This window comes from Gopherus evgoodei, unplaced genomic scaffold, assembly GCF_007399415.2.
Source record: "Gopherus evgoodei ecotype Sinaloan lineage unplaced genomic scaffold, rGopEvg1_v1.p scaffold_51_arrow_ctg1, whole genome shotgun sequence".
NCBI lineage: Eukaryota > Metazoa > Chordata > Testudines > Testudinidae > Gopherus > Gopherus evgoodei.
In genome coordinates this window covers 1079832-1099392 of record NW_022060072.1, presented here as the reverse complement: position 1 = coordinate 1099392, position 19561 = coordinate 1079832, and the positions used below count along the sequence as shown (strand labels likewise).

Genomic DNA, 19561 nt, shown 5'->3' with positions numbered 1-19561 from the left:
TGTACCGAACAGCACGGGGCTGGGGTCACATCCTGGCCCCGGCGCCGACGCCCACGCCCTGCGAGCACCGCATCCTTGGGCTGTCTGCAGCCAGCAGCCGCAGGATGGAGTGTGGACAAGCCCCGCTGCCATCCGCACACAAAGCCCTCCGAGGGTTTGTCCGACGCACACGGCTCGGGAGGATGACGAGAACCTTTCAAGCCCAGGCAATTCGCAAAACTCGTGTGTGAGGAAGTGGGGAGGTTTCTTGGTTTCCTATGGGGCACGGTTCACATGCCGAGGGGCTGGGACTCAGTTTCCCCGAGTGTTACTGGTTCAACGAGGGGAGGGGAGAGGAAGTTCGCTGGGACACAGGACTGGAGAGGGACTCAGGACCCCGGCCGATGGCCTGGAGGATGGAGACCCCAGCGATCGGTGACCTGGAGACCCAGCTCAGGAGTCACAGCCGGTTCTGGCCCGTGGGGGGACAATGGGCTGCAGGGAGAGGACCCCGGTGACCTGACCGGCCAGAGGTGGCTGAGAGGCGATGAGGCCCAGGCCACCCTCTTTACGACCCTGTCTCCCTGGAGAGAAGCCAATAAACAGAGGGGGCTTGGGGCCGGGGGTATCAGATGCCCAGCTGGGAAGCAGGGGGGCTCGGGGCTGGAGAGGGGGAGCAGGCAGAGCCCCCCGGCTGCAGGGGGACGGGGATGTGCTGGGCTGGGAGAGGCCAGGCCAGGCCTGAGGCCCAGAGAATTTCCTGTGCTGGGTTCATCGCTCGATAACCCCTCCTGTGTTACGCTGGCGGAGAGTCGCTCCGGGCTAGAGAACAGGGGAGTGGAGGCCACGGGGGGGCCCAGAGCGAGGGGACTCCCTGGGGGGACCCATGGCAGAGACAGACATGCTGAGGCTCAGAGAGGTGCGGCTCCAGGAGGTGGAGGGGTCTGACCTGGGAGCGAGTGGCCCCCCATGAAGGGCTGTCGCACTGAACGGGGCACCACCCCACGGACCACCCGGGGCACGATCTATGAGTCCGTGATACTGTGGAAGTCCCCAGGATGAGGTGGTGAAAGGACGTGGCACCTGCTTCTGGGGGGGGGGGGGGAGAGGATGATTTGACCCATGTAATCAATCTGTGGTTCCCACCACAGACTCTCACTCTTCAGTGTATTTGGCATCATAGCTGGCATGACAGGGAGCCAAATGGTACACATGGGGAAACTGAGGCACGGCGCAGCTGAGCGACTGGTCCAGGGTCGCACAAGAAGTCTGTGGCAGAGCAGGAAACTGAGCTTGGCTCTGGCATCTCCTAAGCTAGTGCCCCATCCACTGGGCCACACTTCCCCTCGACCCCCTGAATGAGCCTGCGGAACTCACTGCCACAAGAGCGGTAGTCAGCAGCCATTTCTCCAGCTAGCGGGGACCCCCGGGCTGGGAGAGGGAGAGATTCAGAACACATCCAAGGGGGTGGCTGGGGGAATGCAGCCCCCACAGCCCTACTGCGCCTGCCGCAGGGATGCAGCAAGCCCTGGCTGGCCTGTTAGGGGGACCCAGGCTTCTGAGCTGCCTCCCTTCGCAGAGCCATCACCCAGCCCCGGCTCCACAGGCTGCTGGCACCATGCAGGGCAGAGACCCCGGGGAACGGCCCGTCCTGGAACACCACAACCCCTTCCCTGCCCCCCGGCCTTCTCCCCAGACAACGCACCTCCCATCGGCTCAGGCCTGGCCCGGAGTCTGCAGTGCAGGCAGGTTCAGACAGACCCAATCAGCCCTACCCCCTGCCAGCTGGCAACATGGCAGTCAGACAGCAGCCGGAGCCTAGGATTCGAGGAAGGGGCAGCTCTGGGGGGCTGGGAGCCAGGACTCCTGGGTTCTCGCCCCAGCTCTGGGAGGGGAGTGGGGGCTGGAGGGTCAGAGCAGGGGGGCTGGGAGCCAGGACTCCTGGGTTCTCTCCCCGGCTCTGGGAGGGCAGTAGGGGCTGGAGGGTCAGAGCAGGGGGAACTGGGAGCCAGGACTCCTGGGTTCTCTCCCCGGCTCTGGGAGGGGAGTGGGGGCTGGAGGGTCAGAGCAGGGCGGCTGGGAGCCAGGACTCCTGGGTTCTCTCCCCGGCTCTGGGAGGGGTGTGGGGGCTGGTGGGTCAGAGCAGGGGGGCTGGGAGCCAGGACTCCTGGGTTCTCCCCGGCTCTGGGAGGGGAGTGCGGGCTGCTGGATTGGAGCGGGGCTGGGAGCCAGGACTCCTGGGTTCTCTCCCCGGCTCTGGGAGGGGAGTGGGGGCTGGTAGGTCAGAGCAGGGGGGCTGGGAGCCAGGACTCCTGGGCTCTGGGAGGGGAGTGGGGGCTGCTGGATTGGAGCGGGGCTGGGAGCCAGGATTCCTGGGTTCTCTCCCCGGCTCTGGGAGGGCAGTGGGGGTTGGTGGTCAGAGCAGGGGGGGCTGGGAGCCAGGACTCCTGGGTTCTCTCCCCGGCTCTGGGAGGGGAGTGGGGGCTGGTGGGTCAGAGCAGGGGGGCTGGGAGCCAGGACTCCTGGGTTCTGCCAGGCTCTGGGAGGGGAGTGGGGGCTGCTGGATTGGAGCGGGGCTGGGAGCCAGGACTCCTGGGTTCTCTCCAGAGCTCGGGAGTTATCTATCTCGATAGCACCCTGGAGGGCCCAGCCTAGATCCGAAGCTGCCGCACAGCACTGCAATCAGGGCGCCCCGCTGTGCCAGAGCCGCACAGACCGAGGTCGGGGTCCCCCCCACGCCAGGCCCTGTACAAACAGCCCCTCCCCCCAAGGATCTTTAAGGCCGTATGAAAATCGAGGGCCAAAATGTCCTCGAGTAACTTTTTATGCGCCCCACAAGTTCCTGTGAGCCGGGCCGTGCTGGGCCAAAGCTGCCTGCAGGTGCAACGACTCGCAGCCGCGGTTTCTGCAGGGCCGGAGCTGACCGCCCCAAACCGTAACTTCAACACGCCCCAGGTGCAACTTTTGAACCAAAATGTTTTTAAAAAGTCACCACTGTTTCCAGCCTTAACCATGTTACAGTCCAGGGGCCTGACCCAGTCCGCTGCCAGGCCCCTGACTCCCAGCCTCCTCCAGCAACTTGTTTCAACCCGGGATCACGCACAGGGGGAATATCCAGCGGCCTTGGGCCCTTTCAGCCAAGGTTAACAGGCCAAACGATTCCTCGTTGCCCACCAGTCCCCATGCAGCAGTGATCCCCCCAAGTCTAACGCCACCGCGCGCTTTCCATCCACAGCTCCCACAGCGCTTCACTCTGCGGATCACTGTCCTCGGTGCACAGATGGGGGAAACTGAGGAATGCGGCAGTGAAGGGACACGCCCAAGGGCACTCGGTGGCAGATCTGGCTCTCTCGCGTCACCCGCCCCGTGGCTCTCAGTGAGCCTCTGACCACAGCTAGCTCACGCTGTCCCGGGAGAGCCACCGGCAGCTATCGATAACCACAAACGTACCCGGCTCCAGCCGCCGGGAAATCGCCTGGCCCCCGCGCGCCCCCATCACAGGGCTGTTCCTCCCCCTCCCAGACAACCAGGAGGTCACCACATTTCCAGCCAAGGAACATCACTTCCACGGCTAATTAGACAGCAGGTCTCGCTGCAGGGAGCTCCCCGCGCCGCAAAGAAAAGGGATGGGGGGGGAAAGCAGATGTGACACAGCAGGCAGGGAACCCCAAGTCTGGGGTCTAAGATCCCTGCCCCCCAGAGGGACCTGGCTGAGGGGGCCTGGTTGTACCTACAAGCCCCGCTTGAGACCGGGTTCCTGTCGGCTAATAAACCTTCTGTGTCACTGCCTGGCTGAGAGTCCCGGGGAATCGCAGAAGTGGGGGGGTGCCGGGCCCGGACTCCCCCACGCTCCATGACAGCAGGGCGTCGGAAAGGCCCCGATCCTGCTTTTTGCTGAGCTCCAGATTGATGACTAAGGTTTCCAGCATCAAAGAAGAACTAGAGAAGATCCCGGAGGATGGGCCTGTTGATGGCTACTAGCCAGGCTGGGCAGGGAAGGTGTCCCTGGCCTCTGTTTGCCAGCACCTGGCAATGGGCGACAGGGGCTGGGTCACTCGGTGATTCCCTGTTCTGTTCACTCCCTCTGGGGCGCCTGGCAGTGGCCGCGGTTGGCAGACAGGACCCTGGGCTGGATGGGCCTTTGCTCTGACCCATAGGGCCATTCCTCTGTTCAGTCAGCCCCCCAGCGCTGCTTTGTACCACGGCCCACTGCAGAGCAGGGAGAGAGCCAGCACCTCCCTCCCTCGGCGCCAAATCACAGCTCCGCTGCCCACCGCACAACGGGCTGGGTCGCATTTCGCAGCAGGTGTGGGGGGGGGGAAAAGGGGATCGGGAAAGCGCAGCTAACTGAAGGGTTGTGCCGGAAGGTGGGCTCGGTCAGGCCCCACACCACAGAGAGAGGTCTGGGCCCCTCGAAAGCTGCCTGAAATCCATCCCGGATACCTGGGATTTTCAGCTCTGCTCCAGACTGGCTGCATGATCGGGGGGCAGCCCTCCGGCCTGTGATCACAACGGGCCCTGCTGGCCTGAATCTAGGGAGAACCCCAGGGGAGTCCCTGCGTCTCTGGGCCTCGGTTCCCTTGTCTGTACAATGGGGCTAAGGTGTCTGCCTCCAGGGCGGGCACTGCTGTACTCTGGCTGTGTAGTGCCTGGTGCCGTGGGGGCCACCACCTGGGGTCCTCCCCCACAACCCTCCTGAGGCAGGGACCTGTCCAGGGCCCCAGCTCAGCGCAGCAGCCACCGTTCTGCACAGAGCCTTTCACAGCCTGGGATCCGGGGGGCACGGAGCAGCCCCCACGGCACGACACGCTGCGACACGTGCCCCGGGCCAATGCACCGAATCCAGCACTGGGCAGTTCCGAAAAGGGAGATGTTTGCTCAGCCGCTGACTTGGGGCGGGTTGGGACATGCCCAGCCCAGGCTGAGAGCCGAGAAGCACCCCACCCTGTTCGCACCAGAGAGGCAGGACAGCCGGCTGGAATTCGTGATACCCCCTGCGGCCTCCCTGCCGACCCCAAAGCACCCCCGCCCCCTGCTCACAACCCTGGGTTCCCCCCTGCGGCACCTCTGCCAGCCCCCAACACGCTTCTACCACAGCACCACACTGTGCCAGGTGCTGTACATTAGGGGTATTACGGCAGTTCCCAGGCGCCCCGTCAGGGCCCAGCACCCCACTGTGCCAGGTGCTGTACATTAGGGGTATTACGGCAGTTCCCAGGCGCCCCGTCAGGGCCCAGCACCCCACTGTGCCAGGTGCTGTACGTTAGGGGTATTACAGCAGTCCCCAGGCGCCCCATCAGAACCCAGGACCCCACTGTACCAGGCGCTGTACGTTAGGGATATTACGGCAGTTCCCAGGCGCCCCGTCAGGGCCCAGCACCCCACTGTGCCAGGTGCTGTACATTAGGGGTATTACGGCAGTTCCCAGGCGCCCCGTCAGGGCCCAGCACCCCACTGTGCCAGGTGCTGTACGTTAGGGGTATTACAGCAGTCCCCAGGCGCCCCATCAGAACCCAGGACCCCACTGTGCCAGGTGCTGTACGTTAGGGGTATTACAGCAGTCCCCAGGCGCCCCATCAGAACCCAGGACCCCACTGTACCAGGCGCTGTACATTAGGGATATTACGGCAGTCCCCAGGCGCCCCGTCAGGGCCCAGCACCCCACTGTGCCAGGCACTGTACGTTAGGGGTATTACGGCAGTCCCCAGGCGCCCCATCATAACCCAGGACCCCACTGTACCAGGCGCTGTACGTTAGGGATATTACGGCAGTCCCCAGGCGCCCCGTCAGGGCCCAGCACCCCACTGTGCCAGGTGCTGTACGTTAGGGGTATTATGGCAGTCCCCAGGCGCCCCGTCAGGACCCAGCACCCCACTGTGCCAGGCGCTGTACGTTAGGGGTATTACGACAGCCCCCAGGCGCCCCGTGAGGCCCCAGCACCCCACTATGCCAGGCGCTGTACATTAGGGGTATTACGGCAGTCCCCAGGCGCCCCGTCAGGCCCCAGCCGAGAGGCAGAAGAAGGTGCCGGTACCAGCCTCAGGTGGCTCATTGGCAGCAGATCTTCCCTGCTGAAGATCCCATGGCGGCTCTCCAGGGATTGTTCCATGACAATGGGACCCAGCTCTGCCTCCGACCTGCTGGTGGACCTGGGCATGTCTCTTGCTATGGTCCTACATAGCGCCTGGCAGAGGCAAGGACCCTCCAATCTTGGGGGGGGGGGGGCGGTGGGCAGCGCTCCCTCCCAATCTCGGTCAGGGAGGGGAGAGACGGCGGGCAGTGCTCCCCCCTCCATCTCGGTCGGGGAGAGGGGCGGCGGCGGGCAGCGCTCCCCCGCCTTTCTCGGATGTGGAGGGGGGAGGCACCGGTCAGTGCCCCCCAATCTCAGTCTTGGAGCGGAGAGGCGCCGGCCAGCACCCCCCGGCCAGCACCCCCCAATCTCAGTCAAGGCAGGTGGGGGCATCCGGGTAGTGCTCAGCACAGCCAGGGCCCCCCTAGTCTCAGTTGTGGCGGGGGAAGGCGCCGGCCAGTGTCCCCCAGTCTCGGTCATGGAGGGGGAAGGCAGCGGGCAGTGCTCCCCCAATCTCGGTCAGGGGAAGTGGGGGCCTCTGGGTAGCGCTCAGCACAGCCAGGCCCCCCTAGTCTCGGTCGTGGACGGGGGAGGCGCCGGCCAGTGTCCCCCAATCTCGGTCATGGAGGGGGAAGGCAGCGGGCAGTACTCCCCCAATCTCATTCGTGGAGCAAGGAGGCACGGGCCAGCACCCCCCAATCTCAGTCAAGGCAGGTGGGGGCATCCGGGTAGTGCTCAGCACAGCCAGGGCCCCCCTAGTCTCAGTTGTGGAGGGGGCAGGCGCCGGCCAGTGTCCCCCAGTCTCGTTCGTGGAGCGGGAGGCACCGGGCAGCGCCCCCCAATTTCAGTCGGGGGAGGTGGGGGCCTCCGGGTAGCGCTCAGCACAGCCAGGGCCCCCCACGTCTCGGCCAGGACAAGGAGAATACAAAAGCTGTTTCTGAAGTGGATTTTTTGGCAGCGCTGGGCCGTTGGAGCAGCAGGGGCCGGGCGTGTTTTCTGGGGCGCTTGTCAGGAACAGACATTAAAAGCCCTTATTAGCTCGCTCTCTTCCTTCCCAGCAGCTGTGAGCGGGAGCCACGTGACGCCCGTTCAAGGACAGAAGCAACAAGAACACGAAGGTGTCGAACGCACAAGAAAAGAGCCTCCGATTCAAAGCCACACACTGCAGTCAACAAGTCCTACCTAGCAACCGGCTCCGGGCTTCAGCCCGCAGGCGCACGGCCTGGGGCCGAGCTGACGCAGGCGGAGCGACACGGAGCCAGCAGCTGCAGCACAGGGCCTTGGCTTTGTGTCACACTCAGCAGCCGCTCCCGTCTGAGGGCGATGCAGCTGCATCTGGGGCGGGGGCCAGTCTTCAAGCCACCCGCCCGCTGTCCTGGACACCGCACAGAGGCCATTCTTTCAGAGCGAGACTGGCATACCAAAGCCTGTGCCAGGCTCACAAAGAGAGACAGCCCATCTCCAGAAGCTCACAAGCTAAATAGACAAGAGAAGTGTTCTTAGCCCCATGTCACAGGTGGGCAAGTCACCGCATCTCTCCAGGCCTCAGTTTCCCCATGGCGGAAGGGAAAGCCTGCCCTATGGGAGACGACAGGAGCTGGCTCAAAGGGGCGGCTTGATCACAGTCTATAAGCACCTAGACGGGGCACAAATGTTTACCAGCGGGCTCGGCAGCCTAGCAGTGCATGGTCTAACCCGACCAACGCGCTGGAAACCAACGCAAGACCAAGGCATTACTGAGTGATCCAGCCAGCCCCAGCTTCTGGCCATCGGCGCATGGGCGGAGAGTGGGAAGTTTTTCTAAGAGATCTGCTCCGTTCACACAGGGATCCACTCAGGGCCTGTCCTGTACAGGGGGTCAGACTAGCCGGTCCCTCCATGAACCATGGAACCTCAGGGTTGGAAGGGACCTCAGGAGGTATCTAGTAAACCCCCTGCTCAAAGCAGGACCAACCCCCAGACAGATTTTTGCCCCAGATCCCTAAATGGTCCCCTCAAGGATTGAACTCCCAACCCTGGACTTAGCAGGCCAATGCTCAAACCACAGAGCTGTCCCTCCCCCTGCTCTAGTCCCACTCAGAGAAGGCCTTTCCACGCAGACCCCAGCCCCACGTCTGCACTCCAGTTCTGAACACACCCATGGGAAGACTTCCTGGTGCGGCTGGGGCAGTGATTCCAGTTCGGGCAGCCAGACGGGACACACATGGGCATTAGTTCTCACCCACCCACACACACTTCAATCCGAAGCTGCAAAGGTCGTTGAGTCCAGCCCCCTGCCTTCACTAGCAGGACCAAGTACTGATTTTGCCCCAGATCCCTAAGCACCCCCCCCCCATTGAACTCACACCCCTGGGTTTAGCAGGCCAATGCTCAAACCACTGAGCTATCCCACCCCCCCAGTCACCGCTCAGACCCGTAAGGCAGAATCCAAGGAGTGAAATGAAGACCCCATCCCCGCTGGCAGGGCGGGAACGTGGCCCTTCGGGAAACCCAGAGACGTCAGCCATGCGCTCCCAGTGCATGGCAGCGATACCGTGTCCAGCGCTCGCATCCGCATGTTACACACGAGCTATGAGGAGGATTCCCGAGCTGGCAAACACAGCTCCCAAAGCAGCTCGCAGTCTTCAGCTTACCAGAGACACTAACCACGGTCAGTAAGTACCTCCATGGGGAGTAAACAGCTGGAGGCGAAAGCCATGCAAATGCCCATTAGAAATAAGGCATGCGCTTGCCACAGCGCCAGTGATTAACCATTGAAACAAGGCCCCCAGGGCAGGGGTGGATTTTCCTTCGCTTGCCGCCTTCCCACCTCTCTGGAAGACGCTTTAGCGCAATACACGGGGATCTGGGTGAAATTCTTGTGTCAGTAACGTACTAGATTATCTAATAGTCTCTTCTGGCTTTCCTCTATGAATCTAGGCAAAGCAGATGGGACGAGCAGATTCTGTGCTTCGGTTGCCGTTTAGTAAAGGCTGAGGCATACCAGGGCTTTGCTCCAGAAATGCACCATGCCCAGCCCCTGCACTTCCAATCAGATAAGAAATTCGTCACTTCCTGTCCTAAAACACTGCAATTGTTGCATTCCACCCTACTGGCTCCGCAATTTCTATCAGCATAAGAACTGCCAGAACCAGGGTCTGCTCAGCCCGGAGCCTGTCTCCGACAGCTGTTACAAGAAACCCTTCAGCCTTGGGATAACCTGCCTGTTACACAGACGACGAGTCGTGCTTGCGCCCTGAAGAACGAGAGTCTAACTCTTGCTTTTCTTTCTAATCCTTACTAAAAAACGTCTGATCGTTTGTTTAAATCCCGCTAAACTCTTGGCCTCTTGTGGCACTGAACTCCACATGCTTTTAAAATGCAGTCCACAGTGTATTTCCGTTGGTCAGTTTTCAATGCGCTGACTTCCATTTTCATTCCACGTCACCTCGCCCGAAGGCTGTTTTTTTCGCTGCTTGTGCAGCACCCAGCACCTGTCACAGGCCGGGAGGAACTATCAGCTCGCTAGTCTGACTCCCGGATGGCACAAGCCAGAGAATTCCACACAGTTACCCCCTTTGAGCCCAACCGCTCGCAACACAGCTCATCCAGAAAGGCACGCGGGCTGGATCGGAAGCCATCAAGAGATGGAGAATCTACCACTGCAGCAGGCAGTTTGGGCCAATGGTTAGTCAGCCACATTGTACAAAACCTGTGCCTTGTTTCTAGCATGAGCGTGCCTGGCTTTGCCTGCCAGCCACTGCCTTCCAGATAGAGTAAAGAGTGCCCTGGTACCAGGTATTTTCTCCCCATGGAGAGACAGTGTGATCAGTGGGGTCCCTGACTACGACCATCTGAATAAATAACACAGAGAGGCACTGGGGATCCTCTGGGAAGGACAGAGACTGAAGCAAGCTGGGAACAACTTCCACCCACCCACCAGCAGTGACATCTGCACAGAGCCAGTGTTACGAAACCCGCCTCGTTCGTTCGTCTGGGAGATAGAGGGTGGTTTGAAAAGAGATGTAATCACATTCCACAGCACTCCGCAGCTTGGCTCCCGGAGCGGTTCTGCTGACGGAGGCGAGAATTCACAGTGCAGGCCAACCTGCAGCAGACATCTCGGGTTTGTGCCTAGTAAACGCAGTTATAAACTATGATTCCTGTACAAAACAAAAAAAGGCTTTGCCAGGGACTTTGGGACTGCCACTGATTTTATACAGGCACCAGATCGAATTATACCGGTAGAAAAGCAGCGTTGCCTTGGATAGAGCACTGGGAGACTGTCTATTCCCAGCTCTGACACAGATCTGTTAGGTGACCTTTGATAAGCAGCATACCCACTCTCTGCCTCGGTTTCCCCATCTGTAAAATGGGGGTAATGCTCGACGGATGAAAAGCCTTAGCCGTTGTTATTACAGGTGATTACGCTGGTATAACTATATCGAGCTACACTGGTACCACTTCTGCATAGACACTACCTACCCCGCCAGGAGGGGTTCTCCCATTGGCGTATGTAACCCCCTTCCCCAAGAGGTGGTAGCAAGGTCGAGGGAAGGAATGCTCCGCTGCTCTGCACCGCTGCATGAAACCCCTGGCACGACCGGCTAATCACTATTCACCAGCTCGCCTCAATCCCAAGCAGAGCCGCCGCTCTGCACTGCCAAGGTTTTGTGGCGATGGCCTAAAGAACGCCTGCTCATTAGCACTAACGGAGCCGGGGACGTCAGAGTCACTGTTCCCACAGGCGGGCGCTGGCAGCGTGGGGGGTTGGTTGAGGGCGGTTTACCACCAGCCCGGCACTGCAGAGGTTCATACGCCAAGACGGAGCCGGTTATTAAACATTTGAAAATCGGATTTGGGGCCTAGCAGGTTAACGTGGGCCAGGACAGTGACCCCATGATCCATGCCCATGCTCTGCTGTGAAGCACTGCAGCAACAGCTGCCCACTCTGCCCCGAGCCAGCTCCCTGCACCGCTTCCTAATGCAGTGGCTGGGCGGTGAAACAGGAGAGATGGGGGAGGAGAGAACAGGGTAACGCAGCAGCATGTGTGGGGAAGAGCGAGTGAGATCATTGCAGAGATGGGGGGACGCCAGTGGGGAGGAGAGCAAAGGGGGAGAACAAAGAGTCAGGGTCACCGCAGCCACGCTGGGTGGGGGGGCAGGAGACCAGGGAATCAGGGCCACCGCAGCCACGCTGGGCCGGGGAACCAGGAAATCACCACAGCCACGCTGGGTGAGGGGGGGAGGGAGACCAGGGAATCAGGGCCACCGCAGCCACGCTGGGCCGGGGAACCAGGAAATCACCACAGCCACGCTGGGTGAGGGGGGGGAGACCAGGGAATCAGGGTCATCGCAGCCACGCTGGGTGAGAAGGGGGGAGACCAGGGAATCAGGGTCATCGCAGCCACGCTGGGCGGGGGAGCAGGGAATCATCGCAGCCACGCTGGGGGAGGGGGAGGGAGACCAGGGAATGAGGGCCACCGCAGCCACGCTGGGCCGGGGAACCAGGAAATCACCGCAGCCATGCTGGGGGAGGGGGAGGGAGACCAGGGAATCAGGGTCACCGCAGCCACGCTGGAGGACGGGGGGGAGACCAGGGAATCAGGGTCACCGCAGCCACGCTGGGGGAGGGGGAGGGAGACCAGGGAATCAGGGTCACCGCAGCCACGCTGGAGGACGGGGGGGAGACCAGGGAATCAGGGTCACCGCAGCCACGCTGGGGGAGGGGGAGGGAGACCAGGGAATCAGGGTCACCGCAGCCACGCTGGAGGAGGGGGGGGAGACCAGGGAATCAGGGTCGCGGCAGCCACGCTGGAGGAGGGGGGGGAGACCAGGGAATCAGGGTCACCGCAGCCACGCTGGGGGAGAGGGGGAGACCAGGGAATCAGGGTCATCGCAGCCACGCTGGAGGAGGGGGGGGAGACCAGGGAATCAGGGTCGCGGCAGCCACGCTGGAGGAGGGGGGGGAGACCAGGGAATCAGGGTCACCGCAGCCACGCTGGGGGAGAGGGGGGACCAGGGAATCAGGGTCATCGCAGCCACGCTGGGTGGGGGGGCAGGAGACCAGGGAATCAGGGCCACCGCAGCCACGCTGGGCCGGGGAACCAGGAAATCACCGCAGCCACGCTGGGGGAGGGGGAGGGAGACCAGGGAATCAGGGTCATCGCAGCCACGCTGGAGGAGGGGGGGGAGACCAGGGAATCAGGGTCACCGCAGCCACGCTGGGGGAGAGGGAGGGAGACCAGGGAATCAGGGTCATCGCAGCCACGCTGGGCCGGGGAAGGGGACCAGGGAATCAGGGTCATCGCAGCCACGCTGGAGGAGGGGGGGGAGACCAGGGAATCAGGGTCACCGCAGCCACGCTGGGCCGGGGGACCAGGGAATCAGGGTCACCGCAGCCACGCTGGGCCGGGGGCAGGGGGGGAGACCAGGGAATCAGGGTCACAGCAGCCACGCTGGGTGGGGGGACCAGGGAATCAGGGTCGCGGCAGCCACGCTGGGGCGGGGAGGAGACCAGGGAATCAGGGTCACAGCAGCCACGCTGGGCTGGGGGACCAGGGAATCAGGGTCACCGCAGCCACGCTGGGTGGGGGGACCAGGGAATCAGGGTCACCGCAGCCACGCTGGGCCGGGGGCGGGGAGTTGACCAGGGAATCAGGGTCACCGCTGCCACGCTGGGCCGGGGGCGGGGAGGAGACCAGGGAATCAGGGTCACCGCTGCCACGCTGGGTGGGGAGACCAGGGAATCAGGGTTGCGGGAGCCACGCTGGGCCGGGGGCGGGAGGGAGACCAGGGAATCAGGGACGCGGCAGCCACGCTGGGTGGGGGGACCAGGGAATCAGGGTCACCGCAGCCACGCTGGGTGGGGGGACCAGGGAATCAGGGTCACCGCAGCCACGCTGGGTGGGGGGACTAGGGAATCAGGGTCACCGCTGCCATGCTGGGTGGGGGGACCAGGGAATCAGGGTCACCGCAGCCACGCTGGGCCGGGGGCGGGGAGGAGACCAGGGAATCAGGGTCACCGCAGCCACGCTGGGTGGGGGGACCAGGGAATCAGGGTCACCGCAGCCACGCTGGGCCGGGGGCGGGGAGGAGACCAGGGAATCAGGGTCACCGCTGCCACGCTGGGTGGGGGGACCAGGGAATCAGGGTCACCGCAGCCACGCTGGGCCGGGGGCAGTGGGGGAGACCAGGGAATCAGGGTCACAGCAGCCATGCTGGGTGGGGGGACCAGGGAATCAGGGTCACAGCAGCCACGCTGGGCCGGGGGGGAGACCAGGGAATCAGGGTCACCGCAGCCACGCTGGGCCGGGGGCGGGGAGGAGACCAGGGAATCAGGGTCACCGCTGCCACGCTGGGTGGGGGGACCAGGGAATCAGGGTCACCGCAGCCACGCTGGGCCGGGGGCGGGGAGGAGACCAGGGAATCAGGGTCACCGCTGCCACGCTGGGTGGGGGGACCAGGGAATCAGGGTCACCGCAGCCACGCTGGGCCGGGGGCAGTGGGGGAGACCAGGGAATCAGGGTCACAGCAGCCATGCTGGGTGGGGGGACCAGGGAATCAGGGTCACAGCAGCCACGCTGGGCCGGGGGGGAGACCAGGGAATCAGGGTCACCGCAGCCACGCTGGGCCGGGGGCGGGGAGGAGACCAGGGAATCAGGGTCACCGCTGCCACGCTGGGTGGGGGGAACAGGGAATCAGGGTCACCGCAGCCACGCTGGGCCGGGGGCGGGGAGGAGACCAGGGAATCAGGGTCGCGGCAGCCACGCTGGGCCGGGGGCAGTGGGGGAGACCAGGGAATCAGGGTCACAGCAGCCACGCGGGGGCGGGGAGGGGACCAGGGAATCAGGGTCACCGCAGCCACGCTGGGCCGGGGGCGGGGAGGAGACCAGGGAATCAGGGTCACAGCAGCCACGCTGGGTGGGGGGACCAGGGAATCAGGGTCACCGCAGCCACGCTGGGCCGGGGGCGGGGAGTTGACCAGGGAATCAGGGTCGCGGGAGCCACGCTGGGCCGGGGGCGGGGAGGAGACCAGGGAATCAGGGTCACCGCTGCCACGCTGGGTGGGGGGACCAGGGAATCAGGGTCACCGCAGCCACGCTGGGTGGGGGGACCAGGGAATCAGGGTCACCGCTGCCACGCTGGGTGGGGGGACCAGGGAATCAGGGTCACCGCTGCCACGCTGGGTGGGGGGACCAGGGAATCAGGGTCACCGCTGCCACGCTGGGCCGGGGGCGGGGAGGAGACCAGGGAATCAGGGTCACCGCAGCCACGCTGGGTGGGGGGACCAGGGAATCAGGGTCACCGCAGCCACGCTGGGCCGGGGGCGGGGAGGAGACCAGGGAATCAGGGTCGCGGGAGCCACGCTGGGCCGGGGGCGGGGAGGAGACCAGGGAATCAGGGTCACCGCAGCCACGCTGGGCCGGGGGCGGGGAGGAGACCAGGGAATCAGGGTCACCGCAGCCACGCTGGGTGGGGGGACCAGGGAATCAGGGTCACCACAGCCACGCTGGGCCGGGGGCGGGGAGGAGACCAGGGAATCAGGGTCACCGCAGCCACGCTGGGTGGGGGGACCAGGGAATCAGGGTCACCGCAGCCACGCTGGGCCGGGGGAGGGGAGTTGACCAGGGAATCAGGGTCACCGCAGCCATGCTGGGTGGGGGGACCAGGGAATCAGGGTCACCGCTGCCACGCTGGGTGGGGGGACCAGGGAATCAGGGTCACCGCAGCCACGCTGGGTGGGGGGACCAGGGAATCAGGGTCACCGCTGCCACGCTGGGTGGGGGGACCAGGGAATCAGGGTCACCGCTGCCACGCTGGGTGGGGGGACCAGGGAATCAGGGTCACCGCTGCCACGCTGGGCCGGGGGCGGGGAGGAGACCAGGGAATCAGGGTCACCGCTGCCACGCTGGGTGGGGGGACCAGGGAATCAGGGTCACCGCAGCCACGCTGGGCCGGGGGCGGGGAGGAGACCAGGGAATCAGGGTCGCGGGAGCCACGCAGGGCCGGGGGCGGGGAGGAGACCAGGGAATCAGGGTCACCGCAGCCACGCTGAGCCGGGGGCGGGGAGGAGACCAGGGAATCAGGGTCACCGCAGCCACGCTGGGTGGGGGGACCAGGGAATCAGGGTCACCGCAGCCACGCTGGGCCGGGGGCGGGGAGGAGACCAGGGAATCAGGGTCACCGCAGCCATGCTGGGTGGGGGGACCAGGGAATCAGGGTCACCGCAGCCACGCTGGGCCGGGGGCGGGGAGTTGACCAGGGAATCAGGGTCACCGCAGCCATGCTGGGTGGGGGGACCAGGGAATCAGGGTCACCGCAGCCACGCTGGGCCGGGGGCGGGGAGGAGACCAGGGAATCAGGGTCGCGGGAGCCACGCTGGGTGGGGGGACCAGGGAATCAGGGTCACGGCAGCCACGCTGGGCCGGGGGCGGGGAGGAGACCAGGGAATCAGGGTCGCGGCAGTGATGAAGGGGAAAACGGCAGCGGATCGGGGCGGCAGAGTCACTGCAGCGACACTGGGGGGACTCAGTGAGTCAGGGGAAATGCAATGACGACGGGAGGGGGCTGGCGAACGGGGAGCGAGGGTCATTGCGGGGGGGAGGATATAGGGCGGTGGACAGGTGCGGATGAGGGGCTGAGCCCAGTGGGCGAAGGGAAGCAGCAGGACCAGAGAAGGGGGACGACACAGACATTATGTGAAGGGAACTTGGCTCCTGCAGCAGCCACGGGGGGTGTGTGGGTGACTTGGGGTTTATCCTGGGAGCGGCCCCCACCCCGCACCCCTATTTAACCATGGGGAGTGCCTGGGTCTGCCCCCTCCTCCGGGGGGATCCCCAGAGTCCCACCCCCCGGCAGAGCGAATGGGGGGGATCCCCCCGAGTCCCACCCCCCCGGCAGAGCGACGTGGGGGGGGAGATCCCCCAAGTCCCACCCCCGGCAGAGCGACGTGGGGGGGATTCCCCGAGTCCCTCCCGGCAGAGCGATATGGGGGGATCCCCCCGAGTCCCACCCCCGGCAGAGCGAATGGGGGGGATCCCCCCGAGTCCCACCCCCGGCAGAGCGACATGGGGGGGGATCCCCCCGAGTCCCACCCCCGGCAGAGCGAATGGGGGGATCCCCCCGAGTCCCACCCCCGGCAGAGCGAATGGGGGGATCCCCCCGAGTCCCACCCCCGGCAGAGCGAATGGGGGGGATCCCCCCGAGTCCCACCCCCGGCAGAGCGACGTGGGGGGGATCCCCCCGAGTACCCCCCCGGCAGAACGATATGGGGGATAGGGGGAGCCCCCGAGCCCCCCCCGGCAGAGGGGGATGGGAGGGAGCCCCCGAGCCCCCCCCGGCAGAGCGATATGGGGGATGGGGGATCTCCCGAGCCCCCCCCGGCAGAGCGATATGGGGGATGGGGGGAGCCCCCGAGCCCCCCCCGGCAGAGGGGGATGGGGGGAGCCCCCCCAGCCCCCCCCGGCAGAGCGATATGGGGGATGGGAGCCCCCCCCGAGCCCCCCCCGGCAGAGCGATATGGGGGATGGGGGGAGCCCCCGAGCCCCCCCCCGGCAGAGCGATATGGGGGATGGGAGGGGGCCCCCGAGCCCCCCCCGGCAGAGCGATATGGGGGATGGGGGATGGGAGCCCCCCCGAGCCCCCCCCGGCAGAGCGATATGGGGGATGGGGGATGGGAGCCCCCCCGAGCCCCCCCCGGCAGAGCGATATGGGGGATGGGGGATGGGGAGCCCCCGAGCCCCCCCCCGGCAGAGCGATATGGGGGATGGGGGATGGGATCCCCCGAGTCCCTCCCCCCGGCAGAGCGAATGGGGGGGATCCCCCCGAGTCCCACCCCCGGCAGAGCGACGTGGGGGGGATCCCCCCGAGTACCCCCCCGGCAGAGCGATATGGGGGATGGGGAGCCCCCGAGCCCCCCCCCGGCAGAGCGATATGGGGGATGGGAGCCCCCCCTGACGTCACGCCCCCGCTGCCCGGCGCGGCCCCGGCCCCTCCCCCTTACCCTGAGGGCGGAGAGGTCGATGTCATCCAGGCTGCGGGCGGGGGCCGGGTCGGCCATGGCCGGGGCGGGCGGGGCGGGGCGGGGCCTGGCCGGCTCCTCACTGCGGCCTCATGGACCCGGCGCCGGGCTCCGCCGCACCGACTGACAGCGGCCGCCGAGCCCCGCCGCACTGCGCAGGCGCGGCCGGGGGAGGGCGGTTGGGCGCGCGCCGCGCCTGCGCCTGCGCCCACCCCCGGCCGGGCGGCACGTGAGGCGGAAGAGGGTCACGGGTCGGCGCATGCGCGTGGGGGGGTGGCGGACAGCGAGGCGGACGCGCGTGCGTGGAGAGAGGAGGGGCGCGAGGGGAAAGCGGCGCAAGGCGCGTGCGCGTCAGCGCCAGTCAAAGGAAAACGAGGCCCGCGCGTGCGTCTGGCAAAGTGGAAGGCCCGCGCATGCGCGAGGGAGGAGCCGACCGGGATGGGCCGCGCTTCGTTTACGCATGCGCCGGGTGGGAGACGAGGCTAAGGGCGGGGCAGGCGGAGCACGCGCGGGGAGGGGCTGTGAGGGCGAACAGGGCGCGAGGCGGCTGTTCCCGCCTTTTTCACCTGCTGGGGGGCGGGGCCTCGGTCTAGAGCGGGGAGGGGCCTGTTTCTGAGGGGCAGGGGCGGTCTGAGGAGGAGGAGCTGATTGGGAGGGGTGGGCTCTGTGGGCGGGGCCTATGGTCAGAACAGGGAGGGGCTCAAACCTGTGTCGGGGGGAGGGGGCGGGGCTTGATCCTGGTGGGGGAGGGGTGGTCTGAAGGGGCGGGGCCTGTTCTTGAGTGGGGGGCAGGAAAGGGGGGGGTCTCCCCACTAGGTTGAGGACTTCACAGGGGGGCAGGGAATGGGGCAGGGGCCTGTCCCCTCTAGGGGGCGCCGGCTCCCACCGGCCCCAGGGCAGGGACTGGCTGGCTCAGGGGGGCAGGGAATGGGGCAGGGGCCTGTCCCCTCTAGGGGGCACTGACTCCCACCGGCCCCAGGGCAGGGACTGGCTGGCTCAGGGGGGCGGGGAATGGGGCAGGGGCCTGTCCCCTCTAGGGGGCGCCGGCTCCCACCCAGCCCCAGGGCAGGGACTGGCTGGCACAGGGGGCAGGGAATGGGGCAGGGGCCTGTCCCCTCTGGGGGGCGCCGGCTCCCACCCGGCCCCAGGGCAGGGACTGGCTGGCTCGGGGGGCAGGGAATGGGGCAGGGGCCTGTCCCCTCTGGGGGGCACCGGCTCCCACCTGGCCCCAGGGCAGGGACTGGCTGGCTCGGGGGGCAGGGAATGGGGCAGGGGCCTGTCCCCTCTGGGGGGCACCGGCTCCCACCTGGCCCCAGGGCAGGGACTGGCTGGCTCGGGGGGCAGGGAATGGGGCAGGGGCCTGTCCCCTCTAGGGGGCGCCGGCTCCCACCCGGCCCCAGGGCAGGGACTGGCTGGCTCGGGGGGCAGGGAATGGGGCAGGGGCCTGTCCCCTCTGGGGGGTGCCGGCTCCCACCGGCCCCAGGGCAGGGACTGGCTGGCTCGGGGGGCAGGGAATGGGGCAGGGGCCTGTCCCCTCTGGGGGGTGCCGGCTCCCACCCGGCCCCAGGGCAGGGACTGGCTGGCTCGGGGGGCAGGGAATGGGGCAGGGGCCTGGCCCCTCTGGCTCAGTTTTACTCGGCTGGGCGTTGGCGTGTAGATTGGGCAGGAGCCACGCAATGTTGGGGGCTGGGGGGTCTCCCATTTTTTTGTCAGCTAATGCGCATCCGACATAATTTTCACGCCAAGCAGAAAAGATCCTGGCGCCAACGCGGAGCCCAGCGTGGAGCAGGACGCACCGGCCTGGCACCAGCCTGGCTCCCCTTCGCAGCTGCTCACCGGAGGGGGGTGAGTGCCCCCCGCGGAGCCCCACTTCCCTGCCCCGGTTCCTGTCTCTTGCAGGATCCCACAGCAGCCAGGGCTGGAGCGTGGGGCTGCTCTGGGCAGGTGGCATCTCTCTCGTGCAGCGTCCCCGGTGCCACGCGCTGACCGCAGGGGGCACACGCCCCCATGGAGCCCCCTGCTACTGCATCCTCCCCACCCCAGTGCTGCCGGGGGGCAGCAGGGCCAGCATGGGCCCCGGCCTGCAGCATCCGCCTAGGGCCATTGTGCCGGGGACGGCACGGACCCTGGCCCCGGGGACGGCCGGCTCCACTATCCCCGCCCTGGGCTTCTTCCCCTCTGCCCGCCAGCCGCTTCCTCCTCCCACGGCCACGTAATGCCACGTGCCCATGGCGCCCGTCTCCCTCACACGCCCGGCCCCGAGTGCCCGAATCCGCGGCAGTCTCCGCCGTCCCTGGCCACACGCTCCTCTGGGGCTAGGACGGAGCTCGCAAAACGAGGGGGCCTTTTCATCTCACCCCCCCCGGGGAAAACATGCCAGTGGGGGGCACTCAGGGTGTGTATACACCCCCACACACACAGTGCGTACACCTACCCAGACACACACATACACACAGTGTGTGCACACACCCGTACCTATACACCTACACAGAGACACACACCTGTACACC

At 66.0% G+C, this 19561-nt stretch overlaps 1 protein-coding gene across 6 annotated transcripts in view; it reads right to left on the bottom strand.

Annotated features, from left to right (window-relative positions):
- Positions 1-17140, bottom strand: part of MINK1 (misshapen like kinase 1) — a 77515-nt gene extending 60375 nt beyond the window's left edge. For 3 of the 6 annotated variants that reach the window (XR_003998296.1, XR_003998297.1, XM_030547052.1), the window contains exon 1: positions 17034-17140. Coding sequence is in view for 4 of the 6 variants with exons in the window: in XM_030547052.1 (XP_030402912.1) it covers positions 17034-17090 (57 nt within the window). In the remaining 2 variants the exon portion in view is untranslated. The remainder of the gene's footprint in view (positions 1-17033) is intronic. The other 3 variants (XM_030547054.1, XM_030547057.1, XM_030547058.1) reach the window with 1 other exon arrangement.
- Positions 17141-19561: the final 2421 nt, after the last annotated feature.